This window comes from Phascolarctos cinereus, unplaced genomic scaffold (genome assembly GCF_003287225.1).
Source record: "Phascolarctos cinereus isolate Bilbo 61053 unplaced genomic scaffold, phaCin_HiC Scaffold_1;HRSCAF=81, whole genome shotgun sequence".
In the NCBI taxonomy this organism is placed as follows: Eukaryota; Metazoa; Chordata; class Mammalia; order Diprotodontia; family Phascolarctidae; genus Phascolarctos; species Phascolarctos cinereus.
In genome coordinates, this window is record NW_027555514.1 from 47,807,707 (window position 1) to 47,835,164 (window position 27,458).

General features: G+C 37.0%; 1 protein-coding gene across 3 annotated transcripts in view; it reads left to right on the plus strand.

Moving 5' to 3' along the window:
* KRIT1 (KRIT1 ankyrin repeat containing) overlaps nucleotides 1-26,742 on the plus strand; it is a 38,381-nt gene extending 11,639 nt beyond the window's left edge. For 2 of the 3 annotated variants that reach the window (XM_020987426.2, XM_020987425.2), the window contains 15 exons: nucleotides 165-324; nucleotides 3,396-3,488; nucleotides 4,764-4,893; nucleotides 5,803-6,046; nucleotides 6,247-6,362; nucleotides 6,908-7,051; nucleotides 9,306-9,462; nucleotides 10,040-10,195; nucleotides 16,685-16,841; nucleotides 17,942-18,093; nucleotides 20,650-20,816; nucleotides 21,320-21,407; nucleotides 22,153-22,359; nucleotides 24,529-24,645; nucleotides 25,163-26,742. In XM_020987426.2, coding sequence (XP_020843085.1) covers nucleotides 165-324; nucleotides 3,396-3,488; nucleotides 4,764-4,893; nucleotides 5,803-6,046; nucleotides 6,247-6,362; nucleotides 6,908-7,051; nucleotides 9,306-9,462; nucleotides 10,040-10,195; nucleotides 16,685-16,841; nucleotides 17,942-18,093; nucleotides 20,650-20,816; nucleotides 21,320-21,407; nucleotides 22,153-22,359; nucleotides 24,529-24,645; nucleotides 25,163-25,231 — 2,157 coding nt within the window. In that variant the 3' untranslated portion in view covers nucleotides 25,232-26,742. The remainder of the gene's footprint in view (nucleotides 1-164; nucleotides 325-3,395; nucleotides 3,489-4,763; nucleotides 4,894-5,802; nucleotides 6,047-6,246; nucleotides 6,363-6,907; nucleotides 7,052-9,305; nucleotides 9,463-10,039; nucleotides 10,196-16,684; nucleotides 16,842-17,941; nucleotides 18,094-20,649; nucleotides 20,817-21,319; nucleotides 21,408-22,152; nucleotides 22,360-24,528; nucleotides 24,646-25,162) is intronic. The other variant, XM_020987427.2, reaches the window with a different exon arrangement.
* The last annotated feature ends 716 nt before the right edge of the window (nucleotides 26,743-27,458 follow it).

Sequence of the window (27,458 nt, forward strand, 5' to 3'; positions counted from 1 at the left end):
TTCCATATCAGGTGAAGCATTGAAATAGGTTGTTAGTGGAAGTTGTTCTGAGTTTAGTTACCTAAAACCCATTAGATCAATATTACCTGGGTTCTGTGTGGACTTCTGTGATGTTAATAAGCTTTTTTTTTTCTTTTCCATACTTTTCTTTATATTTTTATAAGATTTTGTTGCTTGAAGTTCCCATTGAAGGACAAAAGAAAAAAAGAAAGAAAGTTTTACTGGAAACTAAACTTCAGGGAAGTGGTGAAATAACACAAAGCATTTTGGATTATGTAGTAGAAACTACCAAACCAATTTCTCCTGCCAATCAGGGTATCAAAGGTAAGAACCTTGTCTTCTGTGCGATGTATGTCCTCCAGACATTAATGTCAAGAAACCAATATATAACTTAAAACTTTTGCCATTTTCCATCCTATTCAGAACCTAAAAAGTTTAAGAAAGAAAAAAAAAAGCAGGAAGACAAAGCTGCTTTGAGAACCTTCGTGGCTTTGGCAGAAACCAAAAATTGTGAAATGCTGAGTATTTAGGTTATTTGGTACAAACTGCTTATTCTACTGAAAGAAGGGAGGGAAATGGAATAAAGCACTTATAATAACAATTCAGTTCAATTAAATACCGTTAAGCACCTAGGGTATGCCATTTGAGGACGTTCTAGCAAAGTTTCAAAAGCAAAAAAGTCCCTGATAGGAGTGAATGAGGACTTGCCCTGGGAGTAGTCCTGTGACCTTAAAGAGGTGAGCTATAATTGGCATTATAATCCGGGAGACTTGGTAATCAATTAGATGGGAGAGATGAAGGAAAGGCAAGGCTCCAAAATAACACTAAGGTTTTAAACGTGGGAAATTTACTTATAGATCCATAGGATCGAGGGTCATTGGAAAGAACAGAGACTCTCAAGTCAAAACACCTGGGCACAGAGCCTGGCTTGGCTACATCCTACCTTGGGCCAGTCACTTCCCTGGGATGTTTATTTTCTCATCCATTAAAAAAGTAAAAAAAGGGGGGTTAGAATGTGTCATCCCTAAGGTCCTTCTCAGTTCTCAATCTTTGATTAGAGATTATAGGAATGTTCCACATCAAGTTGTCTTGAAAACATTCTTTTACAATAATCCTCTTGACATTTTATAATGAACCTCATCTTGACATCACAGCCACTGTCCTCTCATTCGGTCATCGACCAAGACCACATCATGTGATTCTCAGTGATTTGAGCCCTAGTGGTATGGGAATGCTTATTGCGACCACATAAGTTAGCATATGTGCATAAATCATCCTCCTGTGGAACCAGCTGCTCCCTGTAATATTTCACCTTTTTTTCACTGTCAACAACTGATGACATTTGGCAGAATATGCCCATATTTACTAAGACAGGAAAATATGTTAATATATTTTAGAAAGATGCCATTTGCTGAATGACCCAGTCATTCAGAACTTTGTCAAAATATAGAATGACTGTTAGTAATACAGCTGATTCCACAAACCACACAGTGAATTACCTCATAGTTATAATTAAATAATACATGTTTATAATGTATATAATTACAGTGCTCAAAATGGCAATTAAAAGAAGTGTCACAGCTGTATTGTGGGCAGCAATTGAAGAGGGAAGATCAAGCCTGAGAGCCAGGCCAGGCCATATTACTGATGTAAAAAAATGGTCACAACAGGGAAGCCCACTTTAGTTTTGAACGATAAGGCCTCCTGGTACTCTGAGTCCAAAAGAAGAAGCTGAAGCCTAAGCTGAAGGAACAAACCCTCAGGTGCTTTTTGTCCAGCCAGGTAAAGGGATGTTAGTGTTGGAAAGTTGGAAATAAAGGGGAGACAGGTACCAGCCGAAACAGAATTGAAGGCTGAGGTTCAGGTTCCAGGTTATCATACTGGGCTAGAGGATCTTGGCAGCTTTCAAATGGGAAATGAGAGACTATAAAACAGAATCTAGAAAAACTGGGAACAGAGGCTCACCATCTAGTACAGGTCAGCAAATCCATGTGACTGTGAAACCAGAGTCAAGCAGAACTGCCCTGCTTTTAATCATCATTTCCTCATTTTGAGTAATCCAGTCTGCAGAGCACGTAATGTTTTCTGATGTGATAGGGCTGTACAAATCCCTGTGGCTGGTGAATCTACAGCATAGTGAAGTCCTTTGGGGAGTCCTCAGACTTCTAATGAAGTGGCCACTATGTACCATTTGATTTTATTTTCTGGCATGTATTTCCTGGCCTAAAATAATTAGTGTTAGTTTTAAGATTAAAAAAAAAACCTTAAAATATTTTTATAAGATTTGTTGGGTTTTTTTTTAAATTCAGGACTGAATTCTTATTGCATTGAAATGGGAATAATTCAGGGAAATGATAAAATAAAATGGATATCACTTTTTTTTTAAAGAATAGCAAAGGCAGTCCTTGTTTTATTTCCTTAGAATTCCATTAGAAATATCTTTATTTATCCCCTCTTGTATTTTGTTAAAATTTTCTATTTTGCAAAATACTTAAGTCATTTTTAAGCAAGAATATACTATAATTTCTCACACCTGCTGCATGTATTTATCCACATGTCCTTCTTGTGGCTTATCAAGAAACTAGCCTAACTGCTGTTCTTTTATGCCTTGTCGGTGCCACAAGCCCTTTTCTTGAGATGAGGAAACTTGTTATAGGGAAAGTGGAAGGTTCCCTGGTCCAGCTGCAGGACAGGAATGAAAATGGAACAGCAAGGCCATAGACATGGGAAAGGGATCTCAGAGGATGAAATTGTTAGGATGAAATTTGTGTGACCCTCTGTGCAGGACCAGAAAAAGAAATTTTTAAAAGTTTAAAGCAGCAATATCCCAGCCTCTAGTCCCCTGCCACCCCCCCAAAAAAAAAAGGATTTTTAGAAGAAGGCTGGGGACAAGAAGGGAGACATTATATAGAAGAGGAGATTCAGCCAGCCTTATAGTCAAATGCTGATTGCATGACATTTCTTCTTCCAGCCAGCCTGCTGTATGCACCTCCTCCATGGGCAGACTGTTAAGGCTTCGAAGTGTTTACCCCTTGAAACACAGGAGCATCCCTGATACCCAGCCTGAAGGGCCCTGTCCTGATAAACAGCTACCCCATTCCCTAACTGGATCAAGGTTACTCCCTTGCTCCACATATCAAATTCTCCTGCTGAAGAATTAGGCTATGGCCCTGAACTAGCTGGGTTCATTATCTCTGTTATGAATATTCTTCATTGTTGTAGTAATGTGTTTTGTCGGTTCTGTTTTTGCAGATTTAAGAGTTGACTATATCCTGCTAATTGGATTTTTCTTTAAAGTTGGGTCCTATTTTGTCCATAAATTTTTTAATGCTCAAGATTTATTAAATTGAATAATTTAGGTCTTTTTATACTGGTTGCATTTTTTACACATTAAGGAAAACGAGTGGTATTGATGAAGAAATTTCCTCTTGATGGAGAGAAAGTGGGCAGAGAGGCATCTTTATTTATTGTTCCATCAGTTGTCAAAGGTACAGTTTTCTTTTGAATTCATATAAACTTTAGATACTAAATTAATGTGCATTGAAAAATTTGTATGAATGTTAATGATGATGATGCTTATAGTCTAAAAACATGCATATCAAAGAAAGCAATCAGTTCTGGTTTCAATTTAGAGAAAGTAATGGATAATCAAAATGAAGTTTGGGACAAATTTTATTCTTTATTCTTTTAAACTATGGAATAGAAAGGTAACCCAAAGAAAAGGTAGCATAGGAGTTAGTTTTTAACAGCAGTCAATTCATAAGCAAGAACTTTCTTACAGGGAGACAGGAGAGAAGTAGGTACATATTTATGAATCAACAGGACATGGTGACAGTCTGCTTCATATGTGTAGCAATGAGAAGAACACCCTCCTAAAAGGGAAACTGTGACCTGACAAAAATCAGTGGCCATAACTAAAAAATGTGAAAAATGTGTTTTGAATCCAGGCTTAATCAGAGATTGGTTTGTATAGGGCTAACCTGTGTTAGGCCTGACAGTGGTAGCATGAAAGGCCGCCTAACATAATGACTAGAAACTGGCCTTAGAGTCAGAAAATCCTGGGTTTAAGTCTCACTTCTTATATGCACTGGTTTTGTGAAGACACTTTATCTCTCAGGTCCCCCACAAATCCATGGGACTAAATTGCAAGTCAGTGCTGATCTGCTTTTAGGAGAGAGAATTTCTTCACCAAGCATTTTGTATACCAATGAAATCACAGGTCTCAACCAGAAAAACTGTTATTGGCACATTAGCCCATTCTGGTCTTCATGTGTGCTGTCCTTAGGAAGTGGAGTATAGCTTCTCTCTTTTACCCAGAGTTAAAGTTTGGCCTTTATCATATTTAAGAGGGGGCAGCTAGTAATGCAGTGGATAGAGCACTGGCCCTGAAGTCAGGAGGACCTGAGTTCAAATCTGTTCTCAGACCAAACACTTGACATTTACTAGCTGTGTGACCCTGGGCAAGTCACTTAACCCCAATTGCCCTATAAAAAAATATTAAAAAAATAATAATAACAAATTAATTAATTAATTAAAGAAGATTCCCAAGAGTAAGAATGTTTCCAAGCCATTGAGCCAGAGTTAACAAATTGCTGTCAAAATCTTCCAGGTTTCTTTGTAAATAATATTGTATTCATTTCGGGAATGACCTGCTGTTTGATATATACTTTGCAATTTTAACAAAGTGTTATTTTAAAATGAAGAATTTATATAACCATAAGTCTTTCATGAGAGTCTGATTACTTTTTTCATCCCTTTTTTAGATAATACTAAATATTCATATAGTCCAGGATGTCCAGTTTTCTACTGTTTACAAGACATCATGCGAGTCTGTAGTGAATCCAGCACTCATTTTGCTACTCTTACAGCAAGAATGTTAATTGCCCTGGATAAGTAAGAAATGTCATTAGAAAAAAATGTCAAATTACATAAAATATTCTCAGAATACTCTTCAAACATGAAAAAAAAACTGTAGCTTATAGCCAGCTTTTGAGAGTACCATGGTAATGTAACATGCTATTTTTGTATATATGTTTCTGAATTCTCTTAAGTTGTTGATTGGTACTGGTAGAGATAGTTTCCTCACCAGGAGTTCCCCATACAAATGTAATCACAGGTCCAGACACAAACACACAAATGTTTTAGACAAATCTCAGGACAGATTTTATTGGTTTGCAGCAGATTGTCTCAATTCTTCAAAATGATGACAAGGAAGGCAGTTTAGATGGATCAGTGGCCTAGGACCCTACTGTGGGGCAGGTTTGATAATAGTCTACCAGGGAACAAGTCACTTAACCCCTACACCATTAATTTTCCATTAGTGAAATAAAGCTGCCACCCAGTAATGCTACAGTGATGTTATAGAGATTAACATAATGAAAGTTACAAAGTACACCCTACTTTTTAAAAAGAAAGTATTATTATCACTAATGTAAAGATAGAATATTAAAAAGAAGTATGGGGGCAGCTAGGTGGCGCAGTGGATAGATCACCAGCCCTGGATTCAGGAGGATCTGAGTTCAAAACCAGCCTCAGACACATAACACTTACTAGCTGTGTGACCCTGGGCAAGTCACTTAACCCATTGCCTAGGCCCCCCCCCAAAAAAAAAGAGGTATGTTATTGTGTGCCTTAAGCAACACAAAACCAAAGCAAATTACTTCACTAGTCACAATAATCAAGACCTCCTTCAAGGCAGTTTTAGTATATGTTGTTGCAGGGTTGTCCTGTAAGTAGAATATTGGCTTGTTCATCTTCACTGCTGAACAAGGACTGCTGTGGTTTGTCCTTCCTGTTTTTCAGGTGGTTAGATGAGCGACACGCACAATCTCATTTCATTCCAGCTTTATTCCGACCTTCTCCTCTTGAGCGGATAAAAACGAATGTCATCAACCCAGCATATGCCACTGAACCCAGCCAGACAGAAAACTCACTTCATATGGGCTATAGTGCATTAGAAATAAAAAGTAAGATGTTAGCCTTGGAAAAAGCAGATACTTGTGTCTATAACCCTTTGTTTGGGTCAGATCTCCAGTATACAAACAGGGTAAGTAAGCATTTGAAAGAATTGCCACTTCTATTTTCAAAAGCAGTTGAATGGTGTCCATAAGTGCCCATTTGTTTTTCTCTATAAAACCTTAATATGAGTTATGCACATCAGAATAACAGGTATTAGTGCTTGTTTTGTTTGAGAGATTTGTCACTTACATAGTTCAAATTTTTGGTTCTTTTCTCTTATTTTACCAGGTAGATAAAGTGGTAATAAATCCATACTTTGGCCTTGGAGCTCCAGATTATTCAAAGATTCAGATTCCTAAGCAAGAAAAATGGCAGAGAAGCATGAGCAGTGTTACAGAAGACAAGTACTGTTTTGCTTTTATTCTACTTTCCCTCTTTTTCTACAACCCAGTGCTAGAATTACTGTTTAAAGTTCAGTATACCCAAATAATATAGTCTATCCTCCTCTACAGTTCTCTGATCCCTTGCTGGGAAATAGAAGTGACCCTGGGTTCTTGAATCCTATGTCCATGAAGCACAAGCTGGGGCGGGTTCTACCAAGCTAGAAAAGCTTTGAGTCTGAGCCTCATGTTGAATTTTGTCACCTAAAGACCAGCCTAACTTGTTGGTTGCAAGGTGCCATTTCTACACTCACCACATCTCCCAACCAGTCTTGAATACTGTCTGCCTTGTCATAGAAGAGCTGCCATCTGCATCAGTGAAAAGGAAGCACTCATACCCATTAAACCATGATATATGAAATATTAATGAATATTCACATAGAATCAGTCATTCTTTTGCTTAAGCTTAAAACTGATATTTAATGCCTATTAGTATACTAAGTATTCAACTACGCCCACTTTTTTGTTTTAAAGTACATTTTGAATTGCACTTCTTTTATCATTATTAGAGAACATCAGTGGGTAGATGATTTTCCTCTTCATCGAAGTGCCTGCGAAGGAGATTCAGAATTATTAAACCGGCTTCTCAGTGATAGTTTTTCAGTAAACCAGCTAGATAATGACCACTGGGCACCTATTCATTATGCATGCTGGTAAGTCTCTTTCTTTAAAAATATTGTTATATTCTACTTTTTTGTGATTTCAGTGTTATTTAAATTGTAATTATTTAATGTTTCTTTCATTTCTACAATATCCTAGTACTCTGTATAATGATTTAAAAAATCAAAAGATACCAGTCACTACCTTGAGGAATTGATATTTTCACAGTGTTCCCATGTACTTAGTATATTTGATACTGTAACCACTTGGCAGTAATTAGTGTTGGAATATTAGTAGGTACCTGTATAACAGGAAGAGAAGATGGGCTGGTCACCTGGCCAGAACAGAGGATGACAAGTAGGCAGCTAGAATACTCCCCTGACACTTTGGATGTGAGGAAAGAGGAGGGACTCCCTAGGGCCAGCTTTGGAAAGAGCGTAGACAAATGTCTCACAGGATAGGCAGGATTGATGGATTACAATCTGGATCACTGGAGAGAACTCCCAAATGGGTGAGATTGCAAATCTGTTAGAATATTTATAAGGCCTTTCTGCAAGTTGCTGGGTAAACAAAGATTTAAAAAAAATAGCATAAGTCCTTGCCTTCAGAAACTTTTATTCTACCAGGGAAAGAAGGATGAGATGTGGTGGGAAAGGATATGACTAGTACCTCGGATAAGCTAATACAAGGTAGAGAGTGATAGGGGTAAGAATGAGATTCAAATAAAATGCCCTGTGTAAAGGCAAGAGAGAAAATACTTTGGGTTGTGTTAGATAAAGGAAAGCTTAATGGAATAGGTAGCACCTGAACTAAATCTGGATAGAAGATAAAGATTGTAAGAAGCAGAGATGAGGAGGAATCACACTCCGAGCATGAAGCATGTCCCATTCACGTACAGAGACACAAGAGCACATCAGGCTCAATTCAGCTGGTCATCAGCTTTTACTAGAACCTAGCTAGAACGCATAGTAATATGAAGGCTGGAGAGACATTTTAGTCAGATTGTGGAGGATCTTAAAAGCCAGGTGAAGGGAGTATGTTTTATCTAAAGGCAGTAGGAAACCCCCCAAATGAATATGGCCTTGACATGGTCAGAGCTGCACCTTAGGAAGATTATTCTGGTAGCTTTGTGAAGTATGGATTGAGAAAGTGTCTACTACCTAGAAAATCGTGGAAAAAGCACTAGCTCTTCAGTCTTCTCTTTAACTCTTCACTTTCACTTTCACCATCCCTTTCCTTACTGCCTGTCCGGTTTCTACACTGTCTGCAAGACTCAGACTCATTTCCCCCTTTTCCTGTAAAATCTTCCCAGACCTTAGCTTAAAATGCTCTCTCCCTCATTTGAACTCCTATGTTATTTTTTGTGCTCTCTTATAACATTTCCTATGCTGTTGTAATGGGTTGTTAATTAAACCTTGTATAGCTTATTTTTTTTATCATGTTTGTATCTTATTTCTTTATCTGCATTGTAAACTCCATTAGAGAAAGGACCATGCATACCTCTTTGTCTGTTCCACAGGATTTAAAAGTATCTTGCACTAATAGACACCGAATGAATATTTGTTGATTTGATTTTTATTTTTACTTCATTTACTTCATTAATCTAATTTGTTGATACTAGTTTATATCAGATTATTGGGGTCACATGAACATTCTTCATGAGCTTCTTTCTTGAGATTATTTTGCAGTTATTGAATTGGGCCCTTAATTGTTTATTAGCTTGAATTGCCTCATTTAAAAATTCTGATATATTTATTTATCTATACCTTCTAAGTGAGCAACTAGGTGTTTCAGTGGATAGAATGCTGGTCCTAGAATCAGGAAGACTCATCCTCCTGAGTTCAAATCTGGCCTTACACACTTACTAGCTATATGACCCTGGGCAAGTCAATTAACTGTTTGCCTCAGTTCTGTAAAATGAGTTGGAAAAGGAAATGGCAAACTACTCCAGTATCTTTGCCAAGAAAACCCCAAATGGGGTCACCAAGAGTCAGATGTGCCTGACCAACAACAGAGGCAGGCACCTTCTCATATTTTATTTTACTTCATATTTCTCCGCACTTCCACTCCCCTTCAATTTGTATTGGAAGTTATGTCTTCTCCCAGTTCATCAGAAATAGAAACATTCAGCTTGAACCAGAACTACTCAGAAGAAACCCCTAGCCACCATACACATTTACGTCAGTGTCTTAATCCCTTGTTATATGTCCTAGAAAACCTTAGTGATCTTTGGAATATTGTCTAAAAATAGGATTAAAAAATAAATCACAGGTGATAATTTTAGTTAATAAGTTCTGTTTTCTGTAGGTATGGGAAAGTTGAGGCCACTCGCATGCTGTTAGAAAAAGGAAAGTGTAATCCAAACCTCTTAAATGGACAGCTTAGTTCTCCCCTTCATTTTGCTGCTGGAGGAGGACATATTGAAATAGTGCAAATCCTTCTAAACCATCCAGAAGTGGACAGAGTAAGTTACTTTCACTTTTTGAAAATAGTGACTACACAAGTAATAATACCACAGTATTCAGTTGTAGCCCTTCCAAGAATCTCACATTGAGAAGCAGTCATCATTTTATACATGTAGATGAAAACAATTCATATTTATATGCAAGTTTTTCCTTTGTACTTAAGAATTTAACCAATATCCTAGTAATTCATATAAAATGTTCCTTCTGCTTCTAGGATGCATATTAGTATTTCTTAAAAGAAAAATAAAATAACTTTTGTAAAACATTGGTTGTGTCTGTAATCAGAAAACAGTAGCCACTGAATGAAGTTTTTGAACGTTAGTCATTGACTGTGTATTTAACATACCCAAAGTAGTAATTACTTCAAAAAACTATATAGGTGACAGACTGAAGACTGAAGAACATAGTGCAGTAAACAGTAGCTATGAATTAAGGCACAACGATACTGTCCTACTGTTATATTATTGGGAATCAAAGTTTAAGGTATTGGGGAAGCTCTAGGAATCATTAATCAGCCTTCTGCTTAGAAATAGCATGATGCTTGCAATTCCCTTTTTTTTCCCTTCTTATTTGCAGCACATTACTGACCAACAAGGAAGGTCTCCTTTAAACGTCTGTGAAGAAAACAAACAGAATGACTGGGAAGAGACTGCAAAACTATTGAAGGAAGCCATAAACAGACCAGTAGGAGTTGTCTTTTTAAATAGATTTGACCTGTGGAATGTTTTTGGGGTGTGTGTGTCTGTGTCTGTGTTTGTTTTTGTTTCTTGCTTTTTGGTGAGGCAATCAGGCTTAAGTGACTTGCCCCCAGGGTCATACAGCTAGTAAGTGTCAAGTGTCTGAGGGCAGATTTGAACTCAGGTCCTCCTGACTGCAAGGCCAGAGCTCTATCCACTGCACCACCTAGCTGCCCCTATGTATGTTTTTAAGTTCATCTGTTACTTATGAGTCTTTAACAGGGTAGCACAGATTACTGATGGCAAGTCATTGAATGTGCAAATTCCAGGTCTGAGGCAAGGGACCAGGTATTATTGCTGGGTGATTAGAATGTACATGTTAGTAAACACTCATTAAATTACTCTGATGACTCCATATTTGTGATTTTTCTAGCTGTACTGACATTTACTTTTGCATTGCAAACACTTTCTTTCCATTTGATAGGAAAAAACAAAAATATAAAATTTGTAGAAAGAATGTTCAAAATACTTAAGATATTTTAATTTTTTGGTAGAGTTAACTTTATTTTTAGGTAGAGTTAACTACTTCAGAGGCTTCAAAAATTTCTGTTTTCATTAAAGCAAAACCTATTCCTTAAGATTTCTACTAAGGAATACTGTGTTAAAACTATTTCAAGTTACTGCATGTGCTTAAAAGTTATATATTAAATCTTTTAAAAATTCGCTAATTCATTTTCATTCAGGGTAGCTTACCACTCATAGATAGACAAATCAGATGTCATTGCATTTGGTTGTTTCTTAGAGTGATCAACAGGTTTTCGTTTGTTCCTTTTGCATGGTTCTGGATTTTTGTTATTGTTCAGTTGTTTCGGTTATGTCTGACTCTTCGTGACCCCATGTGGGGTTTTCTTGCTATTTGCTTTTCCAGCTCATTTGACAGATGAGGAACCTGAGGCAGACAAGGTTAAGTGACTTGCCTAGGGTCACACAGCTCATAGGTGTCTAAGGCAGAATTTGAATTCGTGAAGATGAGTCTTCCCGACTCCAAGCCCATCACTCTATTCCCTGTGCCACTTAGCTGCCCCTTCTAGATACATATTGCTGTTTAATGTATTATTTTACTGAAAGGGCTGAAATTTATTGTAATTTGAATTTACAGTGTTTCTCAAGCACTTAAAGAATCTATGATTTTTCCATTGTAGGTACTCTCTCCAACAATATAGATCACAGATCTTCTCCTACTTTGGGTTACTCTCCTACTTAAGAGTTTTGAGGGCTGGTAAACCCACCACCTGTGAGGCGGAGAGAGGCACTTTATCTATCCTAAGTGATCTGACACAGTGGATTAGTGAGCCTCAGATGAGGCGTAGCACAGCATGGGGCAGACTACTCTAAGCTTTTGCTTCTTGGTAGGACTTTTCATAATGTAGGCTTTGCTGGTGTGGCTTTTAAGAACATAGGATCACTTCCACACCACAATAAGGTAACAACTGAAGGAAACTCCGATATTCATAAGAATAATGTTGATATTAGACTTTTAGGTCAAAACAAACCATTTGACAAACTATAGAGAATAATTGGGGGGGGGCACTTGGGGTTAAGTGACTTGCCCAGGGTCACACAGCTAGTAAGTGTGAAGTGTGAAGGCGAGATTTGAACTCGGGTCCTCCTGACTTCAGGGCCGGTGCTCTATCCACTGTGCTACCCAGCTGCCCCCAAGAATAATTTTCTAAAGAAAACTCATATTCAAATTGTTATATTAAGCATTATCAACCCAATATTTCTTTCTGATCAAGCAACAAGTATTTGTTGAAGGCCTTCTCTGTGCCTTGCATTTTGCTGGTGTGTTTAAGGATTCAGAAGAATAAAATGTGGCCCCTGCCCGAGCCATCTAGGAAAATGAGGCTAACGTATGGGAAGCCTAGCAAGTAATATGAGGCAGTGTATAGTCGGATGCCCAGTGCCCATGTTGGAGACTTCTAATGATTTAGACCTTGGACTGAATCTAGTTACATCCCATTGGGTAGGGATCATTCTGTAAGCTTTGAGAGGCAGAACTTGAACGCATAGTTTCTACCTCAAAGAATTTATACTACTCTGTCCATACCCAAATATAGACTCTCCCTCTAGATGTAGCATTTTTGACCACGAATACATCACTAACTTGACTTGTTAGTTACAGCATACCTTGAATTTGTAGTGGGTGGTAGGAACTCAGCCTTGTGACTTTTCTCCAGTAACTCTGAGCAGCCTAGAGCAACAGAAAGGCTTAGTATCTGGATTTAAAGGACCCTGGTTCAAATCCTGGACGAGTCCGAAGATCTTACCAGGGCTTGAATTGAATCCAGCTTGACCTGTGGTTCTCTGTTTAGAATGTTAGAAGGTCAAGGGGACAAGGGATGTAAGTGTAGTATAGCTAGTGGCTCACCTGCAAACTTGTTTCTTCAGGGCCTCAGTCTCTCCTAACCATAGTCTTTCCCAAGAATGCTCAGCATTTGGCTGTGGACACCTTTTCTATGGGTTTTTCCTTGCAGCCATCTGAAAATTTTGTACACTTTGTTTCCACTCATCCCTAGATTCTTTAATCTTCCTTTCACAATCGTTCTTGTTTGCAGATATCTTTTACATAGGATTTGTTTGAACATGTTTCTGTATTTGCAACATAGTATAATATACCTTAATTTGTCAGATGACAGTATTAATTCTCTGAGTACATAATAGAAGTCAAGGCTAGGGAGAAACGGAGAGGTCACTGTTAGGATTACAGTAAACTCCTGTTTCTAGCACAATTTGAGCTAGTTCTGTGTTATCAGTCTGTGATACAACATACATTATATCTGATAAGGGAAGGGAGAAGCATTTTTATCCATAATGAGATCTCCTGTCCTGTTCCTCCCTACCCCCAGCTCTCCCAGCCATGTTTATGGCGTGGGGAGTGAGCCCTGGGTCAGGCCATTGGGAGCCTGGGTTCTTGGGCACTTGATAATGAGGCTTTACAGTTCACATTACATGGTTACAAAGTGTTTGGTTTTTCTTTTTTTCAGAGGAGAGGAGGGAGGAAGAGAAAACTCTTGTTATATGAAAAAAAAAATTTAATTCTTTGAGATACATAACGTCACTGCCCCATAATGTCCACTCTTAGTGTCACTCAGTCATATTAAATCCTGAGAAAAGAGAAGAGGACAGAGTGGGGAAACTGCCAGAGGAAACAAATATTGGCAACCCTCATCTTTTACAATTCTCTTCAATTTGCCTTCTGAGTTTACTCAACATTGCTTAGTTTCTCATGTGCTTGACTTTTACTTGTTCAAATTTGCTTTTGGCACATGCCATCTAGTGGCAGAAGGGATAATTAAAAGGGACTTTTTTTGTTTTTGTTTTGGGTTTTGCTCTTCTGGGAAGAAGGGAGTGAAACGACTGTGGAAAGACAAAAGATATCAGTAAGCTGTATTTTTAAAAGCCTTTCAACATCTGAAAAAGTTAGGTTAATTAAAAATTTTTGTTACACCTTACACATTTAGTTTTAGACCAAATTTATTATACAGCAGCATTTTAATGTGATATGTGCGTATGTATTCACTATACTGCACTGCCTCTCATACACAAACACACACATACACACATGCACACAATCAACAAACATTTGTTAAGTGCTTCTGTGTCTGTACTTTAGAGAACATAAGAGCCCCATATGCAATCAGGGAATTCTGTACATTTATGCATATGTTTTAGACTTGGAGCAAATCCTATTACTTTAAATTATTACGGAGTTTTTAATATTACCCCCCAATAATCATACTATTGTCATGCAAAAATATTGGATTTTCCCAGTAGTCAATACACAGGGAGCCAAAGAAGCTGTGTCAGTGGGAATTTCCTCCACCAAAAGAGGTCACTACTCTTCTGTGATTTACGAGATGAGTCTTAGTTAGGGAGACCCCTAGAGGTTGTCTGAATTACCTAAGGTCACACAACGACCAAATGTTAAAAACTAGATTTTTAACTCAGAACTTCATGACTCCAAGCCCAGCCTTCTGTCTTCCTCTTTCAGTGGTCAGTAATCAAACCATTTCCTGCCCTAGCTCTTTTAAATTGGGCCTTCAGTTCACACCTATTGGGAATCATTCACATTCATGCCTTCCAAGCATTGTAGAAACCTCCTGGGCCACTCTGAGTCTCAGATAGCCACTTTCCTTTCTCAGCTCCATATCTGATTTGAGGCAGCTAGGTGGCACAGTGGATAGTGCACTGGCCCAGGAGTCAGCAGGACCTGAGTTCAAAACCGGCCTCAGATGGAACACTTGACACTTACTAGCTGTGTGACCCTGAGTAAGTCACTTAACCCCAACTGCCTAAAAATTTAAAAATTTAAAAAAAAAAGAAAAGTAGAAAGAAAAGAAAGGATCACCTGTGTAACCATGGCGGTCAGGAGCAGGGTTGGTGGCAAGAAGAGAAGGTTTGTAGCAGTTGCTGTGGGGATGAAATAAAAAGCTGATAAAGGTAAAATAGGAGAGTTGAGCATCAGTGACAACCCAGTTGGTGTCAACTATCATGAATTTGTAGTAGGTGAACTCAACTCAGTTTTTTCTTCATTGAGACTTAGCAGCCTGGAGCAGAAGTAACTATGTTAGATAATGTTTCTTGCTCAAGGATGAAGGGTTCATGTGTTAAAAATGGTAGACAGTCAGGGGACAAGGGTTTGGAGGTCTTCCTCCCTTAGTAAAGGAACTAAAGCACCCCTAAAGAAGATGATCTTGCAAAGGTCCACATTCTGAAACGTCAAAGTTCTGAATCGTATTATTGTAATTCTGAGGTGGATTAATTTTCCAGATTATACCACAGGTTGATACCTCCGGTTGTATTGGCCCCCCACCCTTGGTCATCCTGCCTGTGGTACAAGTGGTATACCTATACTACCTTCTCTAGAACCCTTACCCCTATTCACCCCTTAGTTCCATTCCAACCCAATTTACCCATTGCTTAAAAGCCACTTCCACCATGCCTTTTGGGTTCTCCACTCTTTTGTCCACAAACTCCCTACACCCTTGAGTTTCCATCTTTAACAAAACTCTGGCTTTCCTCTGTGCCACCACATTCCCTAAAACCCCCTTTTCTCCCATTCTTCCCTTCTCACAAGGCCAAGAAAGTCTGAAATCTGTTTCACCCTCCTCTCATCCTTGCTTCTATCATCTCCTGACTTGTAAGTCATTAACCAAACTTTTTTCAGTGAGTTTAGACCACTAAAGAGAGACTCTTGAAGATTTCTCCTATGCTAACTTTTGGGAATTATTAAATTTTTTTAAAAATTTCTTTTTAATTTTTTTATTAACTTATTTTTAGTTTTCAGCATTCACTTACGTAAGCTTTTGTGTTTTAAATTTTCTCCCCTTCCCTCCCCAAAACACCATGTGATCTCATCCAAGAACTCTCTACATATACATTCCTATTAAACATATTTTCACATTAGTCATGTTGTAGAGAAGAATTAGAACCAATAGGAAGAACTACAAGAAAGTAGAAACAAAACAGAAAAAAAAAAGAGCAAATAGTATGATTCAGTCTTCATTCCAACTCTATAGTTCTTTCTCTGGATGTGGATAGCATTTTCCATCATGAGACCTTTGGAGATGTCTTAGATCCTTGTGTTGCTGAGAAGGGTTAAGTTTATCAATATTAGTCATCGCACAACATGGCTGTTACTATGTACAGCATTCTCCTGGTTCTGCTCATTTTGCTCAGCATCAGTCCATACAAGTCTTTCCAGATTTTTCTGAAGTCGACCTGCTCATCATTTCTTATAGCATAGTAGTATTCCACTACATTCATATACCACAATTGTTTAGCCATTCCCCAGTTGATGGGCAGCCCCTCAATTTCCAGTTCTTGGCCACCACAAAAAGAGCTGCTATAAATATTTTTGTACATGTGGGTCCTTTTCCCCTTTTTATGATCTCTTTGGGATACAGCCCTAGAAATGCTATTGCTGGTTCAAAGGGTATGCACATTTTTATAGCCTTCCGGGCATAGTTACAAATTACTCTCCAAAATGGTTGGATCATTTTACAACTCCACCAACAGTGCATTAGTGTTCTAATTTTCCCACATCTTCTCCAACATTTATCATTTTCCTGTTTCCTGCCAATCTGATAGATGCGATGTGGTACCTCAGAGTTGTTTTAATTTGCATTTCTCTAATTAGTAGTGATTTAGAGCATTTTTTCATATGACAGGAATTGTTAAATTTCTTGCAGAAAGCTTGAGGAGGGGACTCTATGTCTGTGAATATTTATTTTGTGTGACAATGGGTAAGTCACTTAATCTTTCTCATTTCACTTATATGAAAAATGAACCACTTTCTTTCTCGGGCCACAAAGGGAATTGATTATATCCTGAAGTTGTATGTAAATGGTTAGAGGACCTAGCGGTTGGATAATTCTCAACAAACGTAGCCAACAGATTCTTACTTGAACACTAACCAGTCTAGATGATATTTGCATGTTAGAAATCTATTTAACGTAGCATATGGCTTTACTCTTTACTGTAGTATGAAAAGGTACGGATATACCGAATGGATGGATCGTACCGTTCTGTTGAACTAAAACATGGAAACAATACCACAGTACAGCAGATTATGGAAGGAATGCGTCTCTCTCATGAAACACAACAATATTTTACTATTTGGATCTGTTCAGAGAACCTCAGTAAGAAAAATTTTATCATATTGTAAATATTGTTGATAAGTTTAAAATGCCTTGGGGGCTACTATGTTACCAAACTGAAAATTCAGCTTTTTCAAAATGTTTCTACAATCTTATCCACTGGTTTTATTTTGCTCTTTGTACTATCTCTTCTTTGCCATTTCTTTTGTTCTATACTTATCCATTTCCCTTAAGATTAGGTAGAATTTTTAATATTAACGATCTATCCATCTGTAAAATAGAGGGAATAGTGTGTGAATCCTTACTGAGAAAAATTAATCTTATGTTTGTTTTTGGCAGATTGCTGTTAGAAATGAATATTTCTCTTTTATATTTAATGACTAATTATTGTATTAGGACCAAGGTTTTTCCCCTTTCCTACTTCCTCACCCAGAAACCAACCAATGTGGGAAATCTCTTACAAATTTACTCAGGCCGAGATCTTAACCGACAGTAAAAGGAATTCTAAGTTTGGGCTAATGGGTGCATTCCTGTTTCTCAAGACAGGTCTGGGGAAATGTTGATTCTCTCTTTATGTCTTAACAAGTGCTATGGAAATTGATGTCTCTATTAACCAAGATTCTTTTTCCATGTTTTTCCGTCATATATTCAGAATGTAGACATATTACCATATGTAAAAGAGACATGCTTTAGTGTATTAGATCACATCTCTGATTTTAAAATGAATCAATAGGAAATACCTTCTGATTGTGTGTGCTGGCTGGCCTGGCCATCTGTAAATCAAGAGGAGATGCCATTCTTCTCATTACTCTCCTTCCTGCATGCAGTTTTTTTCTCCCTATGATACAGAAACAAAGAACAAGTTTTTTTCCCAGCTTTGCTACCTCTGGCATAGTTGGGCATCTGACCCAGCCATGGGTCTGCTAATAGGGGTAAGCTTTGCAGGTGTTTCTTGAAGGCCTCCCAGATTCCTGTCACCATCCTGGTGATTCTACTATAACCACCCTTATATCTCCTTGAGTCTCCTAATTTGTATGAATTTTTAGTATTTAGATTTAACTATTTGCCTTGCACTTCCTATGCATGGATACGATTGATTCACTGTTATGTAATCATTTATAAAAGGAAAGATTTTTTTTCAGGCCTTCAGCTGAAGCCCTATCACAAACCCTTACAACATGTTCGTGACTGGCCAGAAATACTGAATGAATTGACAAATTTGGATCCTCAAAGGGAAACACCACAGCTTTTTCTAAGAAGAGATGTGAGACTTCCATTGGAAGTTGAGAAAAAGGTTTGCATATAAATCCTCTTTGCAGGATTCCATTGAAGAGATTCCATTTATTGAGAGCCTGTCATCATAGAACATTATACCAAGTCCTTGGGGACAGATACAGAAAATTTAGAGGAGCTAACCAGAGAAGCTATGAGGTAGTTGGATAAACAGAATACAAATACAGAATAAATACTTTCAAGTACTTGACAATAATTATGAAGCTACAATATAAGTGAAATTTGTAGGTTAGTACTTTGTATACTAGGTATATAAGTCCTGAGGATTTACAGAATAACGTATTGATAAGTTTTGTAGGACTGACCAGAAAATGTTTCCCTAAAGAGGTAAGTTTTAAAAAGAAGGAAGGGACAGGGATTAGTGAATATGAATGGGTAATACTTTCTAGGTGGGGGAAATTATATATTGAAAAAACAGTTGAAAGCTATTTGCAGACGTTATTGAGAACCATATAGTTTTCTTCTCTAAAGTAGAAAATCTGCCTTTGTTAGTAAAACAAAATAAGGTGGGCTAGATTGGGGTGGAATGGTGTCTGTTTAGTGGACTGCCTGCTTGTTGGGCTAGAAAGTTATTCCTAAACAGGTTTTTAAACCTGTTTTTAAACAAAATTTTAAAAATAAAAATAGCACTCAAGGAAGATTATTTTGGCTGCTGTGTGTAGGATGAATTTGGCAAGGGAAAGACCTGATGCTAAGATACACCAAATGGTAGAGAGAGGCATAAGGCTTTGATTGAAGTGGTCCCTGTCGAAATTGGACGAAAACTGATCGTTTCAAGATCAAATTACATCATGGCAGCAAAAAATATAGCCCAGATTTCCTCATCTTTTTTCTAGAGGGATTTGCATTTTAAATGTCTTTGTATATAAAGTCAAAAAAGTTCACTGTCTTTGTACATATTTATGGCAGCTAGGTGGCACAGTGGATAAAGCTTTGGGCCTGGAGTCAGTAAGACTCATCTTCCTGAGTTTAAATATGGCCTCAGACATTTACTGTGTGACCCTGGACAAGTCACTTAATCCTGTTTGCCTCAGTTTCCCCATGTTCAAAATGAGCTGGAGAAGGAAATGGCAAATCCAGTATCTTTGCCAAGAAAACCCCAAAAGGAGTCACCAAGAGTTGGACACAACTGAAAATGACTGCTAATCCATACTTTAAAAAAATCCTGCTTGCTTATATTGCTACCTAAGAGAATATCATTAACACATAAAGACAAATATATTAGCAGTCAAATGAATTTCCATGTAATGTCTGAAAAATTGCCAGCATAAAATAAAAAGTTTCATAGATATATGAAAATTCATACATTATCTAGAAATATAAATTTTTTTCTCTAGGGCTACCAAATAGGATTTTAATAATTTTGAGTTGCAATGGGAGGAAGAAGCAGAAGATGACATTGCAAATTACATCAATTACACTGTGATCAAGAGTGAATTGAATTACTTAAGTGTTATTCCTTAGCTCATCTAATTTTATGTTGTTCATATATGTCTGTTTTAACTCATGAAGCATTTATTAAGCTCTTAATGTGTGCCAGGCACTGTTGTGTAAAGCACTATGTATACAGAAGCAAAAATGAAACAGTACCTGCCTTTTGAGGAGCTTACACTCTGACAGTAATTCCTATTTATGAAGTGCCTTTCTGTACATTAGGATACAGCACATGACTTGAGGGTCAAAGAGGTAGAACACTAAGAACGGGACTGGAACAGGACTAGGAAAGGCTTTGTATAGGAAGATAGGACCTGAGTGTCTGGAAAGAAGCCTGAGAGTCCAGGAGGTGAAGGGCAAAGACATAAGGCATCCCAGGGGTAAGAGAAAGCCCATGTAAAGTTGCAGAGGCAGCAGATTAAAAATATAAGGGTATATGTTCATATTGAAAACACCCTTTTCAAATAGGTTACACTAATAATAGCTTTAATACTTACTAGTGCTTACAAATGCCAGGCACTGTGCTAAGTGCTTTACAATTATTACCTCATTTAGTCCTCACAACAACCCTGGTTGTGGGTACTGTTATTATCCCCATTTTGTATATGGGGAAACTGAGGCAAAAAGGTAAAGTGACTTGCCCAGAATCACACAGCTAGTTAGTGTCTGAGGTCATATTTGAACTCAGAACTTCTGTTCTAAGTCTAGCACTCTATCCACTTTACCACCAACTATCTAAGTAAAAGTATTTCAAATAAATGAACATTTTCATTTCAGTTATATACAGCATAAAAACAATCATTATTTTTGCCATTATAAATTAGAATCTTTGTGAAATATTTACCTTAAGTTTTGCCTGTTTTGAGGAACCAAAAGCAAACATTTCTACATAACTGATATAAATATATATTTAGAAACTTTAAAGCTTTAGTGATCTACAAAGCATAAATATAGTATAATGTTAGAAAAACGTTAGAAATATCCATATTTTTAACCTCATTAATTTCAATAGCAATACGTCACTAATGTTCAAGTTGTACTTTTATCTTTTTCCCATTAAGAAAGTGACTTTGTAACAAGAAAATATGGTATGTTAATCATACTTTTCTTTTTCCTTGTAAAGATTGAGGACCCACTAGCCATTCTTATTCTCTTTGATGAAGCCAGATATAATTTGCTGAAAGGCTTTTATACATCTCCTGATGCTAAGTTGATAACACTGGCAAGTCTACTGTTGCAGATCGTTTATGGGAATTATGAAAGTAAAAAGCACAAACAAGGTTTCCTCAAGTAAGTGTTTAAATAACATTAATTACACAAAGATATTCTGATAAATTTAAATATATTCCAGTTGCTATTAGTAACGTCCATAAGCATTTTTAAGAAGTTGGCTTGGGACAGAATTAGGCAGCTTCTTGGAGTGCAGGGGCGGGGGGGATGGGTTGTATTAGGGCTACTGACAGAAGGAAATAGCAGGGCTATTTCCTTGAACATGGTAGGCACAGTGATGGTTTTCAAAGTGGAGCATTCTGATACCGTCCAGATCAAACAGCGGGCCTTCATCAGGTACTTCCTGCATTCCAAGCACTGTGCTACATGGTAGGGATACAAAGGCAAAATTAAACCATTCCTGCCTTCAAGAAGCTTGTGTCATACAAGATTGTTTACATTATATTTAGCTAGTCACCTTGAAGTTAATATTTTCTTCCTAAAGTCTTAATCATGTTTCACTGAATCATTGTTCTTTGCTATTCAAATTATTTATTTAACATTTGTTGGTATGTTTGTTATAGTGAAGAAAATCTAAAATCCATAGTTCCAATCACCAAATTGAAGAGTAAGGCACCTCACTGGACAAATAGAATACTTCATGAATACAAGGTAAACACTTAATAGAAATGTTTAAAGCTCTTAATACACAACTTGATATTTTATTAAATTGGAATTTAAAAATATTTTTGTTTTTTATAATGAGATTTTTAAATCTCACAGCCAAAAAAATGAAGTGAATCTGTTGATGCTGTTCTTGAAACTGAGATAAATTGTGGGAAGATAAGAACTGGTTAGAGGGTTAGAGTGGAGTTGGGGAATTTGCGGCCTCAAGGCCAAGTGAGGCCCTCTTGTTTCTCAGGTAAGGCTCTTCGACTTTGGATTCAGTCAGAGGCCAAACTTAAGGAACTAGAAGGCCATATGCGGCCTCAAGGCCACAGGTTACCCACCGCTGGGTTACAGGGTCTTAGATTTAAAGCCAAAAGGGACCTCGTAGACATCTAGTCCAACCCTGTCATTTGACAGAGGGATTGTACTGCTTTATCAAATCAGTGGCCTTAGCAATCAATACATATTAGAGGGAAATGTGCCTTTAGATAAGTAACTACCACCTTTCTTGTATTCCTCTTAAAATGTATTGTTTAGGTCTGTTAGAAAATACAATTCTAGGGCACCATTAGGCACTTTATAACCAAAATCTGTTAAAATCTTCAAGACACTAATAATTTTCTCAAATTTAAATAGTCCTGGTTATGTGAAATTGCTTTCTTTGTGGCAGTCTAATGTGGTGGTTAGAGTAGCAGAATTTTATTATCATTTACCTTTTTTCTTTTCCCTCCTTCACCTTTGCTTCTAGAATCTTAGCACAAGTGAAGGTGTCAGTAAGGAAATGCACCACCTTCAACGCATGTTCCTACAGAATTGCTGGGAAATTCCCACATATGGAGCAGCTTTTTTTACAGGACAGGTATTTACAAAAGCAAGTTCCAGCAGCCATAAAGTCATTCGGGTTTATGTAGGCGTGAACATAAAAGGATTACATCTCCTCAATATGGAAACTAAGGTAAATAAATTTTCCATTGTTTTAGACAGTTCATGTGAAGTAGGACCTACCTTTCCTGTCAGTTGAAATAGCAAGTAGACTTTTAACAATCCTAATACCTCATATAAAGGCTCAAGTTTTTAAAATTTCAAATCATTTATCAATCATAACATTTTTTTTCCTGTGAGAGAAAAAAAGCTTAGTATTTAGAATAATACAGAACATGAGGCTCTAAATTTAGTCAATGCATTATGCCCATTTCTATTCAGTAGCACCATCATTTTTCCCCCCTAATAATATTTTTTTTCTAATTGCATGTAAAGATAGTTTTCAACATTCATTTTTGTGAAATTTTGAGTTCCAAATTTTTCTCCTTTTCCCTTCCCCCTCCCAAAGACAGCAAGCAATCTGATATAGGTTATACATGTACAATCCTGTGAAACATATTTCCACATTAGTCATGTTGGGAAAGAAGAATTGGAACAAAAGGGAAAAACCAGGAGGAAGAAAAAAAAAGTGAGAATAGTATGCTTCCATCTACATTCAGACTCCATAGTTCTTTCTCTGGCTGTGGATAGTATATTCCATCATGAGTCTTTTGGAGATGTCTTGGATCATTGTATTGTTGGGAAGAGCTAAGTCTATCATAGTTAATCATTGCAAAATGTTGCTGTTGCTATATCTCTTGCACCACCGTTTTTATTTTTTACTTTTTTAGGCAGTTGGGGTTATGTGACTTGCCCAGGGTCACACAGCTAGGAAGTGTCTTTGGTCTGAGACCGGATTTGAGCTCAGGTCCTCCTGACTTCAGGGCCAGTGCTCTTTCCACCGTACCACCTAGCTGCCCCAGAAGTTATCCTTCTTAAACAGAATGTACTGCATGTGGTTTAATCTTTTTTTGCTGACCAAGGATTGTCATTATGACCTTTTCATTTTATTATGCTGTAAGTGTAATTCTTCCATAGGGGTCTCCTTAGAAGCTGCCTTGTAGCAAAGAGGCAGCCTTGAGTTCCCAAAGGCAGAATCTGTTTCTAGGATACAAACAGACTCTGGCAGACGTGCCAGCTTTTAAGGAAAGGCTTTTCAAGGGCTTGTATGTCTTTCATTAACATACCAACCTAGTGACATTTGGACAGGTTGATGGCAAGGGTGGCCACAGGGTATAAGCACTTCAGCTTCAGCATTTTTCACCAGACCATTTACATCCATGAAAAGATTGCAGTCTGTTTTCATACAAAGTCATCACTTTTGAACTTAGATATTTGAAATATAGATGAAAGCATAGCGAAGTACAGGCGTAGAGGGAGAATTAGTATCAACTCCAGGCGTTTCCTTGGAACTTTTTTCCCAGGAAAAAGTCCATGATGGTGGTAGGTCACTTGCCTCAGTATTAAGTGTAAAATGAAGAATGTATAGCTCATAACCTTTTCAAACAATGTAAATTAGCTAACTTTCTGCGAAAATATTATTAAAGCAAAGGCCAAAACAGTCTTCTCTCAAATGATTCTCATCTTTCAGGAAAAATTTTTCTTCTGACATATAGAGAATTATTTAAAGGGGGGGGGAGGATGTGAGCTAACTACTTATTCCACAGTACTTTAGTGCTTAAGAATAAGCATAGGCATATTGAACATAACATGTAAGTAGTGACATAGACATTAATAGAGCCATAAAATTTTTAGAAACGTGTTATTTTAAGAGTACTAAAATATCAAAATATGTATCATTGTTACTTTTGCATTCTAACATTGTAATTGAAGAGCCCTTGTGGCCCTTTAGAAAATTGGTGTGTGTTAAAGGGATGAATTGTTATCCATATAGAAAGAAAAGTATGCTAATTTTTCAATGCACTTTTTCTTTAAAAATCAGTAAACATGTTTCTTGTTAATATGGCAGTTTCTTAGGAATAATGATTTAAAGATCACTTTCACATGCCACTATTATGGGGTTAGGATAACCCTATTCCACAAAGAGTTTTACATATAATCATAATAGCTGACATTGATGACATAACATATAATGCTTTCTACTTCTCATTTCATTTGAGCCTTTTTTTATTGTAGAACTCACTGTGGGGTAACATAGTCCTTATTACAAGTTTTCCAATCAAATGCTTAGACCTGAAAGAACTGTTTGGCTGTCACCAGGGATACCATCCAAAGTCAGTGATCATTTCTGATTTTGTTGCAGACTTTACTCATCAGTCTCAAGTATGGTTGCTTTATGTGGCAGTTGGGAGATGCTGATACCTGCTTTCAAATTCACAGTCTGGAAAATAAAATGAGCTTTATAGTACACACCAAACAGGTAGGTCCTGCTTTAATGTTAGAGATATTTGATAGAACCAAGCTGCCATATTTGTTAAAGCCCATTCTTTAGTAAGTAAAATGGTGATACTTCATTTCAAAAAGACTCTCTAGTATAATTGCTTAACTTAAAGTAATGACATATGTAAAAAGTAAGGGGCAGCAGCCTTTCTTAAATATATGAAGCTCTAGCCTTACTTCAACAAGGTAGCTCAGGTGGCTTTTGATGCCTCCTGGTTTTTCCTGTCGATTTATCTTGATTGGCCATTTTCCCTGGCTCTTCTGCCAAGGTACCAACAGTTCATCTCCTTCTTGCCAACTAGCTTCATCCAGCTGGACCACGTTTCAGTGCTTTCAGCAGCCTCAGTAGGTAAAGTCACTCATTTCTTAGTCACTCCATAAAGCTTTCTGTCAAAGAGCAGGCTGCTCTCAAAAGAATGGGGAATGTTATTTTGCCATAGATATACTTTGTACACTTTAACTTATGATCAGCTTCATACTACCATCCTATTTTGTAGGCAGGTCTCGTTGTAAAACTGCTCTTGAAGCTTAATGGGCAGTTAATGCCTAGTGAAAGAAACGAATGAAAGGCAAGAAAAATGATTCTGAAGGCATCTTGTGAACACAGATTTCTCTCACTGAAACATTCTCAGAATATCAGCTTTACCAAGATATTTAGTCTGTTGTATTATGTATGTATATTTTTTATTTTGTACAAATCTGTTACTTTGTGTATTTGTGTAACATAACTGATTTTTTTATTCTCTGATATATGCCATTTTAATTTTGACACCAAAAAAATTACTAGCAAATTATGTTAGATAAGTTAAATTTTAAACTTTACAAAGAAATTTCTTATAACTTAGAGAATTTAGAGTGTAGTTATAACAAAGTTCAAAACTTTTAATATACTTTTTTGAAGTATTATACCAGAAGATACTTGAAATTTTAAAATTTAATGAAATAAAAATGTATTTTCTATACATAAACCATGCAGCAGTATTATTTAAGACATTTTATTGTAATCTGAAAATTTTGTAACTTTTTTCCAGAACTTTGGTTAAAAAGTGTGTCTAGCTTCTAAATTGTTTGAGTTTATTCTTCTTCCCCTTGAATCCAGAGGATAGTTTTGTTGATTGTTTTAAAATTAAGTGCAGATTTTGTAAATGACGGGCTGTTAGATTGTAGAGAGTTGTGTCTTGTTAGTACCTGAATTATTTTTATCAATTAATTGTTCTTTTATGGTGCAGAATAGGTATATCATCAGAAAATTAGTTACTTAATTCAGTTAATTCTAATGTGAAAGTTGAATAGCTTGATTATTCTATGCTTAACTTGGAAACTGTAGGCTTTCAGCAACTAAGAAAAGTGTTTCCAAGGCAATAATGTTAGTTTTAGCCATTCAGCAGAGTCTGAATGCACATACACAAACGTGTGCACTCATACACATACACGCATATGCATTTATGTAACCTCTGCTTTTCAAAGTAGCATTTTAAAAGTAGTGATGCATCTAACACTCAGAAATGACTTGGGTAAAGTTCCATATGCTAATTTTGTAGAATGAATTCTAAATTTTCAGAGGAGAAACAGAGTTTATGTAATTTCTTAATCCAGTCCTAGGATGTTCTTCATTCAACAAACACTATTTATTTTGCCTGTTACATTCATATCAGACAAAAAGATATAGTGCTGAGTGTTATGGGAGATAAAAATCTGTGTCAGTGTCCTAAAGGAATATACCATACAGCAAGCTTAACTAAGCTCGTGGAGTAATTAAATCTCATTTGAATAGCATGTGTGCTTACAGTAAAGGAAGGAAGAGCATTCTGATGCCAGGCTTTAGACAGAGGTACAAAGGTGAGAAAGTGGAAAGGGTGATCAGAAGAGGTAGTGGGTAAATTGGTTTGGCTGGAGTGAAGGGTTTGTGGAGGGTACCATTGGGATGTTAAAGCTGCTTAAGGTATTTAAATACAACTTGTTTTCTCAACTTCAAAATGTTATCCGGGTGATTCATTATGTAAACTATTGAAAGCCATATCCTTAAAAATCACATAATTAGCATAATAAATATTTTCCTTATAAAGATGTTAATATATTCCTGAGTATTCCCGGTTATTAATGTTCTTTAAAAAGAATATGTGGGTTAAACAAAAAATAAAGAAAAATTTTTGTTTTCAATCAATATAGAGCAATAAATGGAAGAGGTCATTTGGTAGGTTTTGGTATGTTGACATAAAGACATGTTTCTTTTTTAATTGTTAAGTGTGTCTTATTATTAGGGCAGTTTAAAATGCATAAAAACTATGCATTTTCGTTCCCATTGGTATTGAACCAAATAGTTTAACCGTATCAATAGGTCCCACCCCAAAAAGAAGTCTTTGAAAGGAAGAATATAACAGTTTGCAGTGTAGAGGACTTACATAAATTTAACAAATAAAACGTGATCAGTTATATTAGTATAAGCAAGTGTTCAACCCTTGTTAGCCAATTGCATAGCTTCTAGCCATTTCCTCTATCACCTCTAAAAACTGTTAAGATCTAATGGGGCGGGGCAAGGAGGAAGATTGGCTGGGGGGTGGGAGTAATGTCAAGCCAGTTCTCTTCTTATTCTTAAGCCTTTGCTTGGAACAGTGGTGCAACCGCTGTGATTTCCCCACATTCAGCCTCTCTCCCATGCTCTTGTAGGTTGCTTTCACCCTGCCATCTGTGCACATTTGGCAGATACCTCAGCAGTAGGAACAGATGCAAACCTCTCATTCAGTGCCCCCAGATAAATCATTTTGGTCGGGATGTAGGATCTCTTAGGAGCAC